General features: G+C 43.2%; 1 protein-coding gene across 4 annotated transcripts in view; it reads left to right on the forward strand.

Annotated features, from left to right (window-relative positions):
• LOC117526753 (E3 ubiquitin-protein ligase SMURF2-like) overlaps window positions 1–23,765 on the forward strand; it is a 224,811-nt gene that overhangs the window by 129,456 nt on the left and 71,590 nt on the right. For all 4 annotated transcript variants that reach the window (XM_034188831.1, XM_034188830.1, XM_034188833.1 and 1 more), the window contains exon 9: window positions 20,603–20,687. In XM_034188831.1, coding sequence (XP_034044722.1) covers window positions 20,603–20,687 — 85 coding nt within the window. The remainder of the gene's footprint in view (window positions 1–20,602; window positions 20,688–23,765) is intronic.

Here is a 23,765-nt window from a genome sequence, read left to right on the forward strand (position 1 = left end):
ACATACAAACAGCAATTGATCTACAATTATTACTTGTTTACCGTAATAGTGGCACACATCAGAATTAGGACAACACATATACATTTGACATTGTTTATGTGCACTAAACTTGAAACAGTCCGTTTTCCAATTGAGGCGATGTGAGTGTGTTGGTAGCCACTGCAACTATCAAGTCGCGCTGCCTGCCAGCTTGGGAAAGAACGAAGGCCAGCCACAGGAAGGGAGGGGAGAAGACTGGTGAGAGGAGTGAGAGGAGAAAACTGGAGCATGCTTCAGTCCATGTGTAAGTCTGTCAGTTTATTGTCCTTGTGGGTTGAGATAAGAATGGAGCCGAATAATCTCACCAGAGCCTGGATAAATTCCTCTGGAGGTAAACAGTGGGCAGTTGACCTTGAGGCTAGATAGCCTGTAGTGTTGCAGCCGAGCAGTGAAAAACACTATTAACAGTTCCACTCGCACAGCCAAATCCCAATTATGAATTAAGAGTATTCCCAATATTGAATTAAGAATATTCACCGGCCTCCGGAACCTTCAGCTTCAACTGCAAGGCACACATCAGCTCCAAGGTGTCATCCAATTTGCGTCTGAGTTCAAGAGTCAGCGCAGTCTGAGAATGCACTGCCTTGCCAACCTCGTTAATCATGATGGACAAGCGAGGGCCTGTGGTTCTTGATGCCGCCGTCTTGCCAATTGTCCAGTAGATCAGGGCAGCACATAAGCCAAAAAGTACCAGCCCTGCTACCATGAGACCAAAAATGAATAAATCCTCGACATCCTCAACAGAGAAAGGCGCCAAGCATGCCACACGCCAGGAACTCCAGGAGTCGAGGACATAGCCCACAGGATACGTTCCATCTGGGCAGGCAGGATCCCCCAGTCCTGACCTTCTTGTAGAAAAAATGGTGTCAATAGCGTTCAGAGACCATCTGATCAATTCCATGGTTAATCCAATAGTAGTCCAATAGATCCAGAATCCAATATAGTTTTGAGGAATTCACAGTCTGGTGGAGTAGGGACTTGAAGGTTAAAAGCAGAGAGATAAGGGAGAGTGGAGGAGATGTGACCGCCCTCGTCGGAGTCCCAAGCTGATATGTGAACATTTCCAAGTTACTGAATATGTCTTGGACTTTATTAACATCAGTTATGAAGAAATGCAAACAGTATGGCACTCTATGGTAAATCTGTGTGGAGTAGACAGTTCTCAAAAACTGAGTGACTGTGCAAGAAGGAGACGAGTGAGGAAGCCACCAAGAGACCCAGAAGAAGTTACAGGCTTCTGTGGTTGTGATTGGAGAAATTGTGTACAGTGCAAGTTTTGCATCACCACTTCATACAGCTTCAAGATGAAGTGGTATAGAGGAGGATTTTCTTAAAAAGAAGACCTGAAAATTCACCTGCAATTTTCCAGGAGGTTCATCTGAAATGCAAGCCTAGATTTGATCTGTTTTGGTGGGTAAAAAAACAAAACAAATCCTTCTTTGCTTCACTCAGTTATGAAATTGATACCCCCATCACACATAAGTGGAATCACGCAGAGTGATGTCAGAGTTATGAATTGGCGCACATCCGAAAGTGTCGGATTTCAGTTCCAAAAACATTCTGACAGTCATCTGCAGAAGTCGACATAGTTGGTCAAAATCGGCAGGCAGCCCCGAGTGTGATGCACATGTTCAAAACTCTGCGGTCGCCGTCGAGATGGGACACCTATCTGGTGGTGGTCCATGTGTAATCTGATGACCACTTGACCGCAATTTACATATTCTGACGGCATCAAAACAGCATTTGAAATGATCTGATCGCAGTTGATTGAGCTCTGAGATCGATCGGTCACAGCAAAGCCTGCCGACATGTTGTGCCACGTTTGTCCACCTCCACTGGACCCCAGTCAGGGAGGGCGAAGGAAATATTGTTATGTAATAACATGTATGTGGCACTGTGCGCGTGTCAGAGGCTCAGTGCTGGCAATATCAATCAGATGACAAATACATAATCCACGGCTGGTATGAATAAATCCCATGTGAAGTGCTGTCCCACAACGATAATCCAACTGCAGTTGTGTTAAGATGCGTATCAAGTAAAATGACAACAAAAAAGTGTTTAAAAAAAGAGAAAGTCCACTGGCTGCATCTGAAAGTTGCGCACATGTAGGAAGTTGGCGCACTGCCAGCACAGTTCAACAGGAGTTATGGAGTCCAGCCGGACAAATAAAATCTAGCAATGCAAGTATATACTGATCAAACACCTAAAGGGATTTTTCACTGGACAAACAGCAGGCGATCACTGAGAGCTGTCAACCTGTTTCTGCACTCTCTGGATGGACAGCTCCTGTGCTGAGTGGCTGGTACAGCATTTATGAAAACATACGAGGTCTGTTAGAAAAGTATCCAACCTTTTTATTTTTTTAAAAAAACCTGATGGATTTGAATCACGTGTGCTTGCATGAGCCAACCTTGAACCTTTGTGCGCATGTGTGAATTTTTTCATGCCTGTAGATTACGTCATTTCCTGGTAAGCAGCCTTTGTGTGAGGTGTGTGTCGTGCGCTCGGCGTTTTTTCATTACAAGGAAAAAGACGGAACAACTGGAGCAGCACGACTATCAAATTTTGCCAGAAACTGTGAGACAGCCAGGTGGAAACCATTCGGATTATTCAGACGGCTTTCGGTGACGATCCTATGGGCATCACACAGATTAAGGAGCGGTACAACCAGTTTAAAGCGCCTTCGTGTTGAAGTCTCACAGGACATGTTGTGATATGCTCACCTCTTCCACAATTTCTCGGATAGTCACACGACTGAAAAGCCACCGAAACCCATCTGAATCTTCCGAATGGTGGAAGAGGTGGGCATCATTTTTCATTTTTCAGAGTCCAGCATGTCCTGTGAAACTTAAACGCGGTTGCGCTTTTGCTCTGTCAGCAGCTTCGTGCCGAAGTCATCGGCATGAATTTCGCTGCAACTCTTTTCATGGCCAAATCTTCTGTCACAGTGGAATGTGCCGAAAAAGTGCTGATGTCCACTTCTTCCGCAATTTCTCGGATAGTCACATGACGGTCCCGCATCACCACAGCGTTCACTTTGGAAATGATCTGGTCATTTTAGCATGTTGATGGCCGCCCGGAGCGTGGCTCGCTCTCCACCATTGTGCGGCCGTCTTTAAACCAGTTGTACCACTCCTTAATCTGTGTGATGCTCATAGCATCGTCACCGAAAGCCGTCTGAATAATCTGAATGGTTTCCACCTGGCTGTCGCCCAGTTTCTGGCAAAATTTGATGCAGTAGCGCTGCTCCAGTTGTTCCGTCATTTTCTTTGCAAAGAAAATCCGCCGAGTGCACGACACACACCTCATGCAAAGGCTGCTTACCAGGAAATGATGCAATCGACAGGCATGAAAAAATTCACGCATGCGCACAAAGGTTCAAGGTTGGCTCATGCAAGCACACGTGTTTCAAATCCATCAGGTTTTTGAAAAAAATAAAAAGGTTGGATACTTTTCTAACAGACCTCGTATACATACAACTGAGCGATCAGCTGTTCTACACACGCAGCTCGTTCAGCCATTGTGAACACGCGTGCAGCTGAGTGGACACAGGCTCATCACTTATCACCTGTTCTATGCACATACACGCGCGCACGCCGTCATGTGAGACACCCTGAGAGGTCAGGTATCGCTGGGAATGTGAGGAGAGGAGATTTGATTGCGTGGGTGAGTGACAGCTCCAACGTCAGTGTCATCTGACAGCAGTCTGTGTCATCTGACTGTTGTCTGAAATATGTTTGGGCTGCATCATGCAGGTGTGCACGGGGCAGTCCGGATGCGTTTGGACCACGGCTGACAGCGCCTCTTTTCCTCCTGACTGTGTCGGATTATGGCAGTTTTTGCCGTGTCGGAATGGTTCGTCCAGATTCATGCTATACAGGGGCTTAAGAGTTGTGATGAAAAATGCTAGACAAAAGCCTTTCTGTAAATGCTTTTTCATTTTCAAATTTGGTTTTTCATTTGAATTATGATGATCACCAGATGCTTCCATATGTGTGCTCCTTCTTGACAGATGGGTTCTGCCTCAAGTGCCCACTCAAGGAACTGCAAGATTTTAGAGAAGGCTGGAGGTTGGAGCTTGTACATTACATGTCGGCTAAAAAACAAAAACAGACTTGTCAACTAGTATAAACAAGTAGTCATGAAAGCATGAGAAGCCTGTCAGTTATTTATTTATTTATTTATTTTTGAAAAACCTTTTTCATTCCTTGCATATTATCTTTTGCTGCATACGTATGATATTTCATACTCAGAACTGAAGTGACAGAGTCATTACAGGATGTTTCATTTAGTGATCACACTAGATGGGCTATTCATGGAGTAATAATAACAGTACTAGTCATAATGAAATACAACAACGCCATCAGTGAGGTAGTGTCACATTTACACTACATGTGTACCGTGCAGAGTCTCACACTCAGTCATGCCAGAGACCACATCTTCAAGTGAGTACAGGCACGGTTGAGTAAGCATTCACACTAGTCAATCGAACTAGACTTTGGGGGTCAAATTTTTTTCTGAGAACAAGCTTCAATATTGCTTTTCTTTTGTTCTCTTTATGTGTGTATTCCTGCTCCGTCTTGAACTTTGCTTACTCCTCCTCAGCTGCATCCTTCCCACAGCATCACATCATCACAGCTGCAGTCATCACTGGCTGTGTGTTAATACCTCCGCCCTGGCTTCCATCTCTCCTCGCTTTACTTTGCCTCCGCCTTTACTCTGTTTGCAAACACTTTCCGGCAATGGGCTGTTTTGGTTGAGAAGACTGATTTTTCCCACAGTGAAGAGAGTGGGCAAAGGCAGGGCATTCACAACTCAGAGGAGGCTCTTGAGGTTATCGGCAATCATTTTCTTGCCAACAAGGTGATGTTTTTGTCTCAGTGGGATGCACTCTTTTGACGTTCTCTTCCACAATAACAAAACCTCATCCCGGATACTGATCTAATACCCTCACTGTTTAAAATAATAATAATTTAAATGCTGCTTGTTTATTTCACTGACTACAATGAATTGGCATTGTTATCCTATCTGTGAAGTGGAGATGGCACACTGGGGTAAGCAGTTACCAGAGTTGACTTCCAAACAGATGGGCTTTATTTTTCATGTATATCTGGAGTTGTACCAGGAAGAGGATCCAACATAAAACTTGTCCAAAACATGTGATTTGGGGATGATTTATATTGTATTGGTATCGATATTCTGGTAGAAACTCCCTGCGAGAGGAATTTCAAATCCTGCGATACTAATGGCATACGGTTCATCCAGAAAGTATTCACAGCACTGCAATTTTTCCACATTTTTTTATGTTACAGCCTTATTCCAAAATGGATTAAATAAATTTTTTCCCTAAAGTTTTTTTGTTTTGTTAGAGTCTAAAGCTGTTTGATTCCTGTTCTCACAATGTAGACTGCCCCATTGTCCACATTCTGAGAACTGACAACACACTTTGTGGATGTGTGACCACAGCTGCTGTTGTTTTCTTTACCATCCAGCATGCCAGTATACTGCCGTCTTCCGGGTTTGACTATACCACATGCATACCCTCTATTCTTCTAGGTTATTTTTGCATGTTTGCTTGTGCACACATGCTAGTCCTTTAGGGCCCCTTCACATATAGTATGAATGTGATCGAATTGCGCATGAAGCAGGAATTGTAATAACATAATTTTTGCCAGGGGTTGTAGTTCTGTGGCGCACCGCTCACAGGACACGCAGGCAGACATGACATTCAGATCGCCTGCTGTGTGACCACATGAACTGACGGTCCATTTCAGCTGGGACAGCCTGTCAATGTGCGCGCTCTCCAGCCCGTTGCAAAAGCGATATATGTTTTTATGTATTTCCATGTAAGGACAGCAAGCACACACACGTGCATGTCCATCAAAGCACAGTACATGTTCTGCAGCTGTGACGTCCAGGACCAGAGTTGTCAACAGCCGCTGCTGCTGGCAGCCAGCCACGCCCTTGTCCAGTCAGCACACAGACCAAGGTGTCAGTCTGTGATCTGATGAGAGGCGCCTCACCTGCAGGGGGCACGTGAACCACACGCACACATGTGTTGGGAGGGTGACCAAGGGGGAGCATGTGAAACACATGCAAACGTGTTGTGGGGCGAGCAGACATTCTGGGACACCACATGTGTATTTGGAAAATCCACAGTCGTGGGGGCACTGAGATCCAGCGAAAGTGATCGTCTGCTGACTGTTGTCATGTTAACAGCAAATATGGCCAGACCTTTTTTAAGTGCCAAGCGAGCGGTGTTGGATGTTCGTGTGTATCACCTGGAATTTGGCCGACACCTGCCGCAAGAGGGATGGAATGGGCTTTCACAGGGCACACTCCGTCTTTCAGGAGCTGGAGAAATCTCTGATTTTACATGTATTTCATACATCCCCTGGCAAAAATTATGGAATCACCGTCCTCGGAGGATGTTCCTTCAGTTGTTTAATTTTGTAGAAAAAAAAGCAGATCACAGACATGACACAAAACTAAAGTCATTTCAAATGGCAACTTTCTGGCTTTAAGAAACACTATAAGAAATCAGGAAAAAAAATTGTGGCAGTCAGTAACGGTTACTTTTTAGACCAAGCAGAGGGAAAAAAATATGGAATCACTCAATTCTGAGTAAAAAATTATGGAATCATGAAAAACAAAGAACGCTCCAACACATCACTAGTATTTTGTTGCACCACCTCTGGCTTTTATAACAGCTTGCAGTTTCTGAGGCATGGACTTAATGAGTGACAAACAGTACTCTTCATCAATCTGGCTCCAACTTTCTCTGACTGCTGTTGCCAGATCAGCTTTGCAGGTTGGAGCCTTGTCATGGACCATTTTCTTCAACTTCCACCAAAGAATTTCAATTGGATTAAGATCCGGACTATTTGCAGGCCATGACATTGACCCTATGTGTCTTTTTGCAAGGAATGTTTTCACAGTTTTTGCTCTATGGCAAGATGCATTATCATCTTGAAAAATGATTTCATCATCCCAAAACATTCTTTCAATTGATGGGATAAGAAAAGTGTCCAAAATATCAACGTAAACTTGTGTATTTATTGATGATGTAATAACGGCCATCTCCCCCGTGCCTTTACCTGACATGCAGCCCCATATCATCAATGACTGTGGAAATTTACATGTTCTCTTCAGGCAGTCATCTTTATAAATCTCATTGGAACGGCACCAAACAAAAGTTCCAGCATCATCACCTTGACCAATACAGATTTGAGATTCATCACTTTATATGACTTTCATCCAGTCATTCACAGTCCATGATTGCTTTTCCTTAGCCCATTGTAACCTTGTTTTTTTCTGTTTAGGTGTTAATGATGGCTTTCGTTTAGCTTTTCTGTATGTACATCCCATTTCTGTTAGGCAGTTTCTTACAGTTCGGTCACAGACGTTGGCTCCAGTTTCCTCCCATTCGTTCCTCATTTGTTTTGTTGTGCATTTTCTATTTTTGAGACATATTGCTTTAAGTTTTCTGTCTTGACGCTTTGATGTCTTCCTTGGTCTACCAGTATGTTTGCCTTTAACAACCTTCCCATGTTGTTTGTATTTGGTCCAGAGTTTAGACACAGCTGACTGTGAACAACCAACATCTTTTGCAACATTGCGTGATGATTTACCCTCTTTTAAGAGTTTGATAATCCTCTCCTTTGTTTCAGTTGACATCTCTCGTGTTGGTGCCATGATTCATGTCAGTCCACTTGGTGCAACAGCTCTCCAAGGTGTGATCACTCCTTTTTAGATGCAGACTAATGAGCAGATCTGATTTGATGCAGGTGTTAGTTTTGGGGATGAAAATGTACAGGGTGATTCCATAATTTATTCCTCAGAATTGAGTGAGTCCATTTTTTTTTTTCCCTCTGCTTGGTCTAAAAAAGTTTTGCGCTTATTCTTTCCATTGGCATAACTCTAAAAATTTCATTATACCACTCTGTGACTGTAGGGGGTTTGTCCATTATCCACTTATTCAGAATACATTTCCTAGCCAAAGAGAGAAACTTCTTGAGTAATTTACCGTTGAAGTATGTAGTTTTAGGTTGTAGTCCTAATAAAAACTGACCGGGGTCCAGAAAGATTTTACATTTCAAAATTGCACCAATCTCCTTTGCTATCAGGAACCAAAATCTTGATATTTTAGGACATGACCAGAAAAAATGAAAATAGGTACCTGGAGTCTGGTTGCACTTTCGACATGAAGAAGAAGAAGAGTCAAATTTATTCAAAACATAAGGGGTTCTATGCTGCCTATGAAAAATTCTAAATTGCATTTCTCTTAATCTGTTACTCAGAAAACTGAGTAGATATCACGGAATGCTCTTTGCCAGTCCACTTCATTGTAAGAAAGACCAATATCCTCCTCCCATCTCTTAACAAGTTTCTCCACACTATCCCTAGTAAATTTAAGTAACACACCATAAAATCGAGAAATAAACCCTCTTGTAATTTTAGATGTGGACAAAAAACTCTCAAGTGGATTTAACAATGATTCATCCTTATACAGAGATTTTACATTACTATTTATAAAATGCCGAACTTCTAAATATGCAAAAAAGGCATTACTAGGGAGGCCAAAAGCATCCTTCACCTGTAAGAAAGACATGTGACTGTCATTTTCACTGAAAAGATCTTTTGCAATACGAAGACCTCGTCCATACCAATCAATCAATCAATTTTATTTATATAGCGCCAAATCACAACAAACATTTGCCCCAAGGCGCTTCATATTGCAAAGCCATACAATAATTACAGAAAAACTCCAACTGTCAAAACGATCCCCTGTGAGCAAGCACTTGGCGACAGTGGGAAGGAAAAACTCCCTTTTAACAGGAAGAAACCTCCAGCAGAACCAGGCTCAGGGAGGGGCAGTCTTCTGCTGGGACTGGTTGGGGTTGAGGGAGAGAATCAGGAAAAAGACATGCTGTGGAGGGGAGCAGAGATCAATCACTAATGATTAAATGCAGAGTGGTGCATACAGAGCAAAAAGAGAAAGAAACATTCAGTGCATCATGGGAACCCCCAGCAGTCTAAGTCTATAGCAGCATAACTAAGGGATGGTTCAGGGTCACCTGATCCAGCCCTGACTATAAGCTTTAGCAAAAAGGAAAGTTTTAAGCCTAATCTTAAAAGTAGAGAGGGTGTCTGTCTCCCTGATCCGAATTGGGAGCTGGTTCCACAGGAGAGGAGCCTGAAAGCTGAAGGCTCTGCCTCCCATTCTACTCTTACAAACCCTAGGAACTACAAGTAAGCCTGCAGTCTGAGAGCGAAGCACTCTATTGGGGTGATATGGTACTATGAGGTCCCTAAGATAAGATGGGACCTGATTATTCAAAACCTTATAAGTAAGAAGAAGAATTTTAAATTCTATTCTAGAATTAACAGGAAGCCAATGAAGAGAAGCCAATATGGGTGAGATATGCTCTCTCCTTCTAGTCCCTGTTAGTACTCTAGCTGCAGCATTTTGAATTAACTGAAGGCTTTTCAGGGAACTTTTAGGACAACCTGATAATAATGAATTACAATAGTCCAGCCTAGAGGAAATATATGCATGAATTAGTTTTTCAGCATCACTCTGAGACAAGACCTTTCTAATTTTAGAGATATTGCGTAAATGCAAAAAAGCAGTCCTACATATTTCAATCAACAAACACTGCATTGCTTACTCCAGGAAGAAACATCCATCCATCCATCCATTTTCTTCCGCTTTATCCGGAGTCGGGTCGCGGGGGAGCAGCTCAAGCAAAGCCGCCCAGACCTCCCGATCCACACACACCTCCCTCAACTCCTCCGGGGGAACCCCAAGACGTTCCCAAGCCAGCCGAGAGATGTAGTCCCTCCAGCGTGTCCTGGGTCTTCCCCGGGCCCTCCTCCCAGTGGGACGTGCCCGGAACCCCTCTCCAGCGATGCGTCCAGGGGGCATCCGGAAAAGATGCCTGAGCCACCTCAACTGACTCCTTTCGACGTGGAGGAGCAGCGGCTCGACTCCGAGCTCCTCCCGAGTGACCGAGCTCCTCACCCTATCTCTAAGGGAGCGCCCAGCCACCCTGCGGAGGAAACTCATCTCGGCCGCTTGTACTCGCGATCTCATTCTTTCGGTCATGAGCCAAATCTCATGACCATAGGTGAGGATCGGAACGTAGATCAATCGGTAAATCGAGAGCTCTGCCCCCCTACTCAGCTCTCTCTTCACCACCACGGTCCGATACAGCGACCGCATCACTGCAGATGCTGCACCGATCCGTCTATCGATCTCACGCTCCATCTGTCCCTCACTTGTGAACAAGACCCCGAGATACTTAAACTCCTCCACTTGAGGCAAGGACACTCCACCGACCTGAAGAGGGCAAAACACCTTTTTCCGGTCGAGAACCATGGCCTCGGATTTGGAGGTGCTGATTTTCATCCCGGACGAGTCACACTCGGCTGCATCCGCCCCAGTGCATGCTGAAGGTCCTGATTTGACGAAGCCAACAGAACCACATCGTCCGCAAACAGCAGAGACGAGATTCTGTGGTTCCCAAACCAGACCCCCTCTACACCCTGGCTGCGCCTAGAAATTCTGTCCATAAAAATAATGAACAGAACCGGTGACAAAGGGCAGCCCTGGCGGAGGCCAACATGCGCTGGAAACAGGTTTGACTTACTACCGGCAATGCGAACCAAGCTCCTGCTGCGGTCGTACAGGGACCAGATAGCCCTTAGCAAAGGACCCCGGACCCCGTACTCCCGGAGCACTCCCCACAGGACACCCCGAGGGACACGGTCGAACGCCTTCTCCAGATCCACAAAACACATGTGGACTGGTTGGGCAAACTCCCATGAACCCTCGAGCACCCGATGGAGAGTGTAGAGCTGGTCCAGTGTGCCGCGACCAGGATGAAAACCACACTGCTCCTCCTGAATCCGAGGTTCGACCATCGGTCGAATTCTCCTCTCCAGTACTCTGGAATAGACCTTACCGGGGAGGCTGAGGAGTGTGATCCCCCTATAGTTGGAACACACCCTCTGGTCCCCCTTCTTAAACAGAGGGACCACCACCCCGGTCTGCCAATCCAGAGGCACTGTCCCTGATCGCCATGCGATGTTGCAGAGGCGTGTCAGCCAAGACACAGAAACATTTGATTATTTAAAATAGATGACAGAAGTGAAAAGCAGCCCTTCCTCCCAACATACGAAGACATATCTCGCCAAGGTTTGGCTGTATTTAACAGGAGGGGATTACAACACACCTCTGCTGTAATATTCTTAGATGTAAGCTCTCCTAAGAGATTATATGGAGCACATGACTATGCTTCAAGAGGGTCCAAACCCCCATTTAAGTAGGTCTGTATCCACTCTCTTATAATTCTGCCATGACAAGCCCAGCCATACAGCCTGATATCAGGTAAGGCAAGTCCACCTTTCTCTTTTGTCAATTTTAAAACACTCAATTTCAACCTCGGTTTTTTATCCTTCCAAATAAAACCTGAAAAGTCTCTTTCAATCTCCCTAGCTTTCTTCTTAGTCAAATATATAGGTAACATTTGTAAGGGATATAAAATTCTAGGAAAAACTTTAATTTTTAACAGACTAATTTTACCCATCCAAGATATTGGCAGATCTTTCCACCTCATAAGGTAACGTTTAACTTTTTTTGCATACATCTTGAAAATTAGAATTCAGTGTTGTTTCAACACACGGTGAAATCTTTATTCCTAAATAGATAAATCCCGTGGGGGACCAAGAGAAAGAAAACCTAAATAGAGAGGGAGGATCTGGAGCATATCCAAGAGGCAGTGCCACTGATTTATCAAAATTCATTTTATAAGCTGATATAAATGAGAAGGATTGAATAGTAATCATTAGCTGAGGTATTGACACATCTGGTTTAGTAATAAACAGCAAAATGTCATCTGCATAGAGTGCAATTTTAAAAATGTGTTTATTCATTTCAAAACCAAAAATACTTTTATGTGATCTAATGGCCGCAGCAAGTGGCTATACAGCCAGAGCAAAGATTAGTGGTGAAATTGGATCACCCTGGCGGGTTGATCTACCCAGTGAAAACTCTGCCGATTTAACCCCGTTAACTAATACACTTGCTCTTGGGGCTTGATACAATAACCTCACAAGATGTATAAAATTTGAACCCAGCCCAAATTTCTGTAAAGCCATAAACAGGTAAGGCCATTCGACCCGGTCGAATGCCTTCTCTTCATCAAGTGAGACAATTAAACCTTTCAAGTGTTTAGAATTAGCATATTGAATAATACTAAGCAGTGTCCTCACATTAGTATATGGTGTCCTATGTTTAATTAAACCAGACTGATCTGAATTAATCAACGTGGGAAGGTAAGCTTCAAGTCTTTTTGCAAGTATTTTAGAAAAAATTTTGCTATCAACATTAATTAAACTGATGGGGCGATATGAGCTACATTTATCAGCATGCTTATGCTTTTTTAATATTAGTGAAATGTCAGCTGAATAGATTGATTAAGGAAGAGAGCCTTTGTCCGATGAGTGTAAGTACATGTTCAACAGAAGTGGATTTAACAAATCTTGAAATTTTTTATAAAATTCAGTGCAATAGCCGTCCGGCCCGGGGGCCTTTCCATTTGGCAAATTCTTAATCGAAGTTGCAATTTCTTCAACAGTAACTGGCTTTCCCAAAGTCAACCTATCGGCATCAGAAAGCTCAGGTAGGTTAAGACCACTTAAAAAAAATCCTGCATTTGGTTCTGAAGTGTATAATTTTTTGTAAAACAACCTCATTTCCACTAATTTATGAGTCTCAAAATGACTTTTCCCACTATCATCTTGCAATGAAGAAATTGCTCTCATTTGTTGTCTACCAACTACTAAACGTGCAAGCAGGCGACCTGGTTTGTCCCCCATTTCAAATAATTTGTTTTGCAATATACTTGCTTCTGCCTTTTGGGTTAGCAATTGATTTAAGGACGAGCGTGTTACTTCCAGTTCTTTTGCCAACACTGAAGATGGACAAATTTTCATTTGATTTTCAAGTCCTGAAAGTTGTGTCTCTAGATCAAGTTGTGCCTTTAAAGCCTCCTTTTTACGAGCTGTACTGTACGAAATAATAAAACCCCTAAGATATGCTTTCAAAGTATCCCAAAGTATAGAGGCATTGGTCTCATCATTATCGTTGTTAGCAAGGAAATCTTTTATCTGATCTTTAAGGAAGGTAACAAATAAGGGTTGTTGCAAAAGTGAGGTGTTCATACGCCAACGCCTTGATGTGGTTTGCGGGGAGGGGGTGACACCACCATAGAAACTTCAGAGTGATCAGAAAGTACACGAGAACCTATTTTACATTGTATAGTTCAGTCCAGTACCTCTCTTCTAGAAAAGAAATAATCAATTCTAGAGTAACTCTGATGTGGGTTAGAGAAAAACTTGTAATCTTTCCCAGTGGGATTAATAACTCTCCAAACATCCAGCAATTGAAGGTCCAAGCAGAGCTGTTTGGTTGTGTCTCTCATTTTCGACTGAATAGGTTTAGAGAAGGGGATCTGGTCCACCTCGGGATTCATAGTACAGTTAAAGTCACCAGCCATGATACTAAATGGTAACGACAAATTTAGGACATTAGCCAACAAGCCAGAATAAAATTATTTTTGGAAAATATTAAGAGCATACACACATCCAATAAAAATGTGTTCACCGTACAAGTATCCTGTTATTAAAACATAATGCCCCTGCTTGTCTTTTACACATTTGTCTAAAGTAAATGGAGTGTTCTTATTATTGAGTATAGCCACTCCTCTCTTACTTGAAGAAAATGAAGAGTAATAAACCTGTCCAACCCATTCTCTACGCAACCTTTCATGTTCAGTGTCGGTAAGGTGTGTTTCTTGCAACAACACAATATTAGCCTTCTCTTTTTTAAGCCAAGTTAAAATCTTTTTACATTTAACAGCATTATTGATACCCTTAACATTGAAAGATACATATTTAGTAGCACACACATTTAACAACTACAGAAAAACAATGTACCTAATTGTGCAGCAGTAGTTTTTATACAAAGCCCCCCCAAAAACCATGAGTAAATAAGCCTCCCAAATATAACGAAATTCTGCTCAGTGTAAAATAAATAAATAAATAAATAAAAAGGCTTACATCAGTTCTGAGCACAAAGAACATGCACTCAGTAACAGCATAAATCAAACAAAATATAAAAACAAAGGGACCGACGTCCCACATAGAAAAGGGCCAAGCTAGGCCCCGGGATACTGGGAGGAAACAATGCAAACTGCAAGCACAGGAAAACACACCGCTATTGAGCATTGTCTCTAGTACCTGTGCTCACTCACCCCCGACACAAACCACCAAATTAACATATCGTAAGCTTTACAGTAATACAAAATATATACAGTCACTCACATAACTCTTCCTCAAGTGCATTCACAATGGCCGAAGCCGCAGCTGCACTGTCAGAAGAGTACTCCTTCCTCTCGTATGTAAACTGCAGGGTCGCTGGGAATCTCTTCCTGAATCTTATGTTTTTAGCGATAAGCTTTTGGCACACCTCATTGAAAGCTCTCCGTTGCTGAGTGATGTTTTGAGGAAAGTCTTGACACCTATCCAAGATGACACGGCCGTTGGGAGTATCCAGGTTCAACAGCTTGGGTATCCAGGTTTCAAAGAACGTTAAAGCATCACGTCCCTCACTGCCTTCTTTCACGTTGAAAATCTTAATGTTGTCCCTACGGCTTCTTGCTTCCTGGTCGTCTAGCTATTTTAGCCTCCAGCTCCACCATGCTATCCTCTGTGTTGGAAATGCTCTGTTCAGCCTCATCCAAGCGTCGAGCCTCACTCTCAATCTTGGTGGTGATGCCATCTTTGGAGGGAGCTTCGGTATTAACTTGCCTGTGGGAACCTTTTGGATTCTTCTGTTTGTCGGTGCCTTCCAAAGCCATACCTTTGCCAGATATTGTTGCAACCAGTGCTTAATTTGTAAAGTGGGAGGTCCCGGAGCGCAGAGGATGGGTGGCTCCGGTGCAGAAAAAAAAAGAAGGGGGGGGGGGGCTTGTGAACAACGCTGTGCACCACACCAAAAATAAACTGGGCATGTATTGTAGGCCTAATAACACTAGTCACACCAAATCCGGATAGAGTACAAATTCCTGTTTAATGATGTACAGTGGTCCCTCGTTTATCGCGGGAGTTACGTTCTAAAAATAACCCGCGATAAGCGAAATCCGCGAAGTAGCCAGCGCTATTTTTTACAATTATTATAGATGTTTTAAGGCTGTAAAACCCCTCACTACACACTTTTCTCAAACAGGCATTAACATTTTCTCACTTTTCTTTCTTGTGTAAACACTTTCTTTTTTCTTCTGTGCGAGAAGATTATAAAGAGACACACGCAGAACACAATGCGCGGCTCTCCCTTCGCTCACTGCCTCCGGGGGTACGGATGCGGGACCCACAAAGAATCCAAGTCCTGTCTCGGTGGCCATGGAGCTCTGCGGCTACGGTCAACATCCGGACCAAAACAGCGAGCGTAGCCTCTGGACCTGTTGCCAGATTTGGCGCAGTTCCGCACAGCAGACAGGAGGGCGGTATGAGTGGCAGTGAGAGCAATCGCGGTGATTTTTTTTTAATATATTTTGTTAGTCAAGAGAGGTGGCGGATCACCGGATCCAGTATAAATAGCTGGCGGAGCCAACGTCAGAGGTTCCGGAGCGCACGTCTGAGGTTCCAGAGCACGCTCCGGCTTGCTCCCACTCAAATTAGCCCTGGTTGCAGCCCCTAAAACTTTGACTGTACTCACACTAACATGCAGATATATCTTAAAAATATCACTTTAGCGGTGGTTTGGTCGGGAGCTATCTGACCTCACACCTCTAAGTATGGCGTCATCACCGGAACCCCATCACGGCACTTTTTTCTCTTTTTTTTTTTGCATTTTTCCACACTGTTTACAGGACAGCGATGGTAGCACAGTGGTAAAATTTCTGGCTGGCAACCAGAGCTTTTGTATATTGCAGGTTTGAATCCCGTGGGTGGCATGTATTTTTTTTTTTTTCACACCAGCTGAGTGATGTGGTTCCATGTGCTTCAGCTGCTCAACTTCAATTTATTTTCATTTCTATAGCGCCAAATCACAACAAAGTTGCCTCAAGGCGCTTCACACAAGTAAGGTCTAACCTTACCAACCCCTCACACTGTGTTCCCACTGCGACGGTTTTGTGCACGCTCATGCACAACACCATCGTGTGCACAAAACCTGTTGTAGTGGGTTCGTTCACACCTTCCCGTCGGCTCGATGTTTTCGTGGTTCGCTCATACAAGCTGTTCCACTGTGATTCACCCTGATTTGGACTTAATTCATACTATGTGTGAAGGGCCCTTAACTTTGTATCTGGTTATTTTGAAAGAAGCTGAATAAGTAGATTGGTGGCTGTTAAAATAATTTTTTTAAGTACGTACCGTTCAACCTTTGAATCGAGATGTGAAATGATAAGTTGAAGGATAGAACACAAAAACCCTCACTATCCAGCTGTTGTCAGGTGTAGAACTTAGTCTGCACCTGACAACATCCCACATTTAAAATGTACAGTAGTTGATGACATGTTTATATATGCTCTGCATGTGAGCAGCTCATGCAGAATGAAACCAGTCAGTGCAAAAGGCAGAGTTCAAAACCTGAGGAAGAAAAATTCAGCAACCATTCAACACAGTGATACACTGTGGTAGTGCCATATCATCAACGTATCAGAATGATGAAGAGGTGTATTACAGAATGACAGATGCCTGCATTGCATTATGCATTTCTGCCTGCTCCATGTAGCTGAGGAGGAGGGCGCTGGGAGATGTGCAGCAGTTTGGCTCTGACTATAATGCAAAAGCCCAGAGTGAGAAAGAGAATTTTACACACACGCATATATCGAGTTGACCAATATGCATTTTTATGGGCTGATACAGATCATCAACAAGGTTTGGAGGCCAATACTGATATTTCAGGCCAATATGTGCCTCTTTAAAATGTGTCAAAATGGTGTCAAAATTTAGTATAACATGGTCTTAACACAAATCTTTCTTTAAATGTTTTGCAGCATATGTTTAATTCACAAACGCTTTCAACATGACCTTCACACAAAAGGTGCAAGGAGCTACAAATAACATTATGACATTGAACAAATAAATAAGTACAGCTGACACAGCTCCAGTCTGCACACTGCTGTCTTCTTCTGTGCCATTCTGTGGGACGGCAGCCTTCAGCACTGACAAGGCTGAACTTGTGATGTCTAACAAATCAAGTAGTGCTGTGGGAGGGACTTTGCTACAAACCAGAAAGCAGCAGTTCATATTTCACAAGAGTGGTATGGCCTTGAAACCCCCTGAAGGCCTCCTGTCTTAAGGCACTCTAGGACCTGAAGTCAGGGGCCATTAGCTCTATATAATGGGTACTTCTCAGACATCAGTGGGCCCTTGTCAAGTGGAATAAATTAAAGTAATATTGTTTTTTTTTTTTTATGTTTTGTAATCAAGAGCCACAACTTCAGGAAATTTAATCCTCTCAGGCTCAAATTAATTTTTAGTAATAGGAAAAATCTGATATTTAGCTGTTGCAAATCTGCAGCGCCTGCCTTGAGAGGGTTAACTGAAATGTGATGCAAATTACATGTTTGTTACATTTCATGTTATGTGCAGGTCATAAATAGTGTTTAAAAACCAAGTGCACTAACCACCGAAATTCTTCTTCTTCGTCGTCTTCTTCAAAAAACTTTTTTTTCCCTTTTGAGTTGGATTGCTTTTATTGATTTAGTTATTTTTACAATATAGCCCCTTTAATTGTTTTATTTGAACAAGAGCTGAACCTGGAGTGATTTTCATTGTCCAACCTTTTTTTTGTAAAGAATAAAGCTTGGATGAAAAACTTTCTGAATCATAGTTTTTCACACGTTCATGTTTCATAAACATGAAGCTGTGTGCTAAAGACATCCACTACACAAGTCCACTACACAAGGGTGAGTGTCATAAATGGTACTGTTTTAAGATCATTTAAATCGTTATCAGCAAAAATATAATGAAATATTGTGATATTGTTTTAAGTCTATATCACCCATCCCTAATGCAATAACAGTGGCATATAAATATGTACTGTATATCTTAAACTGAGTACAAACACAATCCATGTGACAAAAACTTTGCTGATGCTTGCAGGGTGAAAGTATGCTGTTTGGCCAACTGTCTGCATTACTTTATCTGTATACTTCTTCTTTGCATGAATGTTGTCCCTTATCTCCCTGAATTAAAATAAATCAATAAACAGCCCCTATTAAAAAAAATAGTCATATTGAAAACTGTTTTAGTACAAATTTTCCTCAGTGTTAGCTTCCATAAAACTATGCATTCAGATTGAAATACATGTGTTCCTGCTCTAGACTCTGCTGCAGTGCAAGAAGATCCATACTAGCAGTGCACACCTGCCATACTAGCAGGTTTGCACAGAGAGGTCAGTCATGGCTTCTCAACATCCAGATTTCTGTTGGTGGGGAGCGGTATGGATTCTCTCCCCCTTTAGCTACACTACCGTACTGTTTACAGTGAGTCTATAGAGTAAAATGGTGCTGCATACCAGTAATGTTGAATGCTGTTGTTGGATCTGTGCCTCTTTTGAGATGTCCTGCAGTGTCTACTGGGACTGTCAGAGTTTAAAGTGAGTCTGTGATGCCCGACAGCTAGTAGGCATTTTTCCTGAGCTGAACTCTGTGAACCACTGGCTGGGTGTGGTGAGGACGCATGACTGAGGTGGATTGTGTGACGGAAGAAATGAGAGTGAGACTTGTGTAGGAAATTAGTTGGTCCAGTAGAAATTTAGAGTTGGAAGAGGTGATGGATTCGTGGGTGAACATGTTCAAATGAAGACCACACCCATGTAGCAAACATATTTTTTCAGCCAAAACTCACACAAGCCATTTAATCAATGAGCTGGATGGAAGAAGAGCTGTTTCCATTTCCTTTGGTTGTGCAGATTGATATGGATTGATGATTTTTACAGCACACATCAACCCTTGAGGAAAAAAGACGACTAGGATGTACTGACTGAATATACAGAAGGAAAAACACTCGTGAAAAATTATGATAAAGCTACCTCATGTTATGTTTTCCCTGTCCTGGAAAATTTGAGAGGAATTAGCATGCAGAACTTTAGAAACTGAAAAGTCAAAGTTTTTTACAGTCTGGTTGTCAAATCAGTTATAAACAGACTTCCTTTTTTTCCTCCTCAAAATACACACTTCAGTCTTCATGTTTGTACACTCCAGAACAACCCCACAGTGGCGTATTCGTACAGCTGCTCATTGCGGCGTTGTGAGTCACTGAAATACGCCCCAAATACGTGCGTGCTCGTTTTTTTCCGTTGTGCATTCCGTTAGTAGAGCTGCGTATTGCGGCGTGTGTGGCTATTTTAGTACGCCTGGAGTGCGCGCGTACCTCGAGTGTTCATTCCGTTCGTATAGCTGCGTGTTTGTGTGCACATCGCGTTTCTTTTGCTGCTATAAAAAGCCACTTCCCCTTTTTTTTCAGTTCTCTCCAAACGGCTGCGCTTGAAAATCAGTGGGATTTTATCATGAGAGTGTCTGTTCACGTGCGTTCATGCGTGCACACAGTCGCGTGTGCCATGTTGCACCAGTTCAGTGCTATTTTCTGCCTCTGTGGAAGTGCGCGCTGTTCTCTACTACTGCATGGTGTGGTGCGGCTTAACAGTCATTTAACATTATTATTATTATTTTATGCAGCAAGTGCGAGTTTATTTTAGAGTCACAGTTCTTTTCAGCTTTGATCAGACTGATCGATCAGGGCGTTTGATGAGCGCACCGACATGCAGCGAGTGGCGTTTATGAGAGGGAGAGTGCGTGGGCGCGAGAGAGCACTTTTATAAGGAGACTCAGACTTCACTTAATAAAACCTCTCTCTCTATAATCACAGCTGTGACTCTTTAATCTCTCTCTCTCTGAGCGAGAGAGATTTTATTTAGAGTCTGAGTCTCCTTATAAAAGCGCTCTCTTGCGCGTGCGTGCTCGCTCTCTCTCTCTCTCTCTCTCTCTCTCTCTCTCTCTCTCTCTCTCTGTGTGTGTGTATGAGAGAGAGAGCGGTTTTATGAAATGATGCGACACTGAAACAGTCCTCGTCCAGTACGATAAAGTGAAGCAATGATCTCGCAGTATTTATAGCTCCAGAAGAACAACAGGGAGATGTGAAGTTGCGCACAGTCCGTGTTGCAGCGTGGGCGGGCTCACAATAGCGGACAGTAGCACGGCGCTGCGTGGACTCCCGTGAAGGCTCCATGCTGTGCTGCACGCCGAAGAAAATTAAACAGGTTTAATTTCTTCCGTCCTACGCGCGTAGCCCACAAGATACTGCTACGTATTCAGAAAAAACTCCTCGTGAAGTGGGCGGAGAGCTGCTCATTACAGCGCAGACGATACGCTGTAATGAGCAGCTCTATGAATATGCCACTGTGAAAGCCCCTTTAGAGCAGCAATTCTAGGCCTGTTTCAGCTTTGTTGTGTGCTTTTTAACATTTTAAATCCTTTTCTATTTTTAGAACAAAGAACAACTCAGCAGGGCCAGGTGTACTTCCTCCACACACAGACTGGCGTCAGTACATGGCACGATCCACGAGTGCCAAGGTAAATATTTACTGCAACACAGGGTGTTTGTTTATTTATTTATTTTATTTTTCTTTGAATTCTCCACAGTGTATGTGGTGTTTCCAGAGGGGTAGTATCTCTGCTGGGGCACCATGCTGTGCCTTTCTCTTAAAGTGTAGGTTTTGATCCCCACTTGTCACACAGCTTTTACCTCTGACTCAAAGAAGATGTTTGCATGCAACAGCTGACCCATCCTGTAAACCAGATGTCTCAAACTGATTCCAGAAAGGGCTGAGAGGGGGCAGGATTTCTTTGCAACCACCCACTCCGGCAGGTGATTTCACTGATGAACATCCCTTTGAGCAGATGGGATGAGTTAATCAGTGAAATCACCTGCTGGAATCAGTGGTTGCAAAGAAAACCTGCACCCTCTCGGCCCATTCTGGAATCAGTTTGAGACTTCTTCTGTAAACCTTTGAGTGGTGAGCTAAACCAGTTGAGGCTAACAGACAGCTCTTACTTAGGGAGAGACATGTCTGTCCTAATAGTGAAGACTGCATCAGCACAATGTGTAGAGAAGACCAAAGGAAGACAGGGTAAAGGACCTTTCAAATAGAATGTGGTTTGGGCAGTACTCCACTCCAAAACCTATTATTTTCAGTGGCTTGTGGCTTGAAAGACGCACCAAACAATACAGCAGACACTGTTTCTTTGCACTGTGTTGAAAAATTCAGTTTAGTTCAACTTTGGCCATGGCACATTGTGATGAATACTTAACATGAAAATAGCTTATTGAAAGAGCTTTTATTTTGTTTTGAAGAGCAGCATTTGTGGGGCGCAGTGAGCTGAAGTCCAAGGACATTTTACCAGCAGCAAAGGAGAAGTTGCTGTTAAAGTCCTCCTGTACAAGTGGCGGAGTGTTTGGCTTGCACTATCCTCATGTTTTGAAGAGCAGAGATATTCTCTTCTTTCAGTGGAACTGGAGGTTCTGCTGTGCAGTTTAGCCTCTGAAAATTGTGATGTGCTCAATCCAATTACCTGGCACTAGATCCTTTCCTGTGCAGTAAATGTTCTAAAGACATTTCTAACAGCTGTCCTAGCTCGTGACAGGTGGTGGTTGAAGATCCTCTTTGTATGGATAAGGTCACCTCCAGTACCAAGCATCAGCACAATCCTCCTTGTGTTAAAGTGAAATAAAGAAAAAAGAGGGGCATTAAAATCTAAAGATGAAAGCTAAAATATCAGTATGCCACAGTGGAAAAAGATCAATATTTATGTGAAAAATGTGAAACAAGTAATCACAGTGAAAAAAGCAATTCTCTAAAAATGTTGTTTAAAAATTTAGACTACGAGGGCTGTCCGCAAAGTATAGGTCCTTTTTATTTTTTTCAAAAACTATATGGATTTCATTCATATGTTTTTACGTCAGACATGCTTGAACCCTCGTGCGCATGCGTGAGTTTTTCCACGCCTGTCGGTGACGTCATTCGCCTGTGAGCACTCCTTGTGGGAGGAGTCGTCCAGCCCCTCGTCGGAATTCCTTTGTCTGAGAAGTTGCTGAGAGACTGGCGCTTTGTTTGATCAAAATTTTTTCTAAACCTGTGAGACACATCGAAGTGGACATGGTTCGAAAAATTAAGCTGGTTTTCAGTGAAAATTTTAACAGCTGATGAGAGATTTTGAGGTGATTCTGTCGCTTTAAGGACTTTTCACGGTGCGAGACGTCGTGCAGCGCTCTCAGGCAGCGTCATCAGCCTGTTTCAAGCTTAAAACCTCCACATTTCAGGCTCTGTTGATCCAGGACATCGTGAGAGAACAGAGAAGTTTCAGAAGAAGTCGGTTTCAGCATTTTATCCGGATATTCCACTGTTAAAGGAGATTTTTTTAATGAAAGACGTGCGGGCGGATTGCAGCGTCGGCTCGCAGCCGCCGCGACGATCCGTCACAGGAAAAACACCTCTGCTGGAAGCCTTAAGGACAAGTTGGAACATCTCCAGCTGATAAACAATTTCTCATATACTCACTCCACTGAAAGCCATCAAAAGCCAACTGGATTTTAACAAATGGTTATCAACACGGAGGTGTTTTTCCTGTGCCGCCGCACCGCGTCGGCTGCGTCCCGACGCGCGGACCCGTCCGCACGTCTTTCATTAAAAAAAATCTCCTTTAACAGTGGAATATCCGGATAAAATGCTGAAACCGACTTCTTCTGAAACGTCTCTGTTCTCTCACGACGTCCTGGATCAATAGAGCCTGAAATGTGGAGGTTTTAAGCTTGAAACAAGCTGATGACGCCGCCTGAGAGCGCTGCACGACGTCTCGCACCGTGAAAAGTCCTTAAAGCGACAGAATCACCTCAAAATCTCTCATCAGCTGTTAAAATTTTCACTGAAAACCAGCTTAATTTTTCGAACCATGTCCACTTCGATGTGTCTCACAGGTTTAGAAAAAAATTTGATCAAACAAAGCGCCAGTCTCTCAGCAACTTCTCAGACAAAGGAATTCCGACGAGGGGCTGGACGACTCCTCCCACAAGGAGTGCTCACAGGCGAATGACGTCACCGACAGGCGTGGAAAAACTCACGCATGCACACGAGGGTTCAAGCATGTCTGACGTAAAAACATATGAATGAAATCCATATAGTTTTTGAAAAAAATAAAAAGGACCTATACTTTACGGACAGCCCTCGTATTTCTGTTTCAGCCAGAGCACCCAATGATGATGACGACGACGATGATGATGATGATGATGATAATGGTGTGTGTGTGTGTGTGTGTGTGTGGACTCAACCAAACAATTTACAAACATAAACCAATTCTTGGCAAGACTAATTCAGTTTATGTCTAGTTTACCATTTGGTGAGCATTAGCTAACATAGCTGCCTAATGCTAAGGGCTAGGCTCATGCTAACCTACACACCATGTTTTATTTTTATAAATCACACATCCTAGACAGATTAGACCCACAGTTGGAGAAATTGGCTCTCTGTAAGTTGTCCGGCTCTTGATATTCTAGATCGGACTCTCCCCAGTAGATGGTCAAGCTATTGCCTAGTGAACCGATCTAGCATTGAACTGATCATTTTACTTTGAGACACATGGGCATCTTAGTCAAAG

The sequence above is a fragment of the Thalassophryne amazonica genome, chromosome 15 (genome assembly GCF_902500255.1).
Source record: "Thalassophryne amazonica chromosome 15, fThaAma1.1, whole genome shotgun sequence".
Taxonomy (NCBI): domain Eukaryota; kingdom Metazoa; phylum Chordata; class Actinopteri; order Batrachoidiformes; family Batrachoididae; genus Thalassophryne; species Thalassophryne amazonica.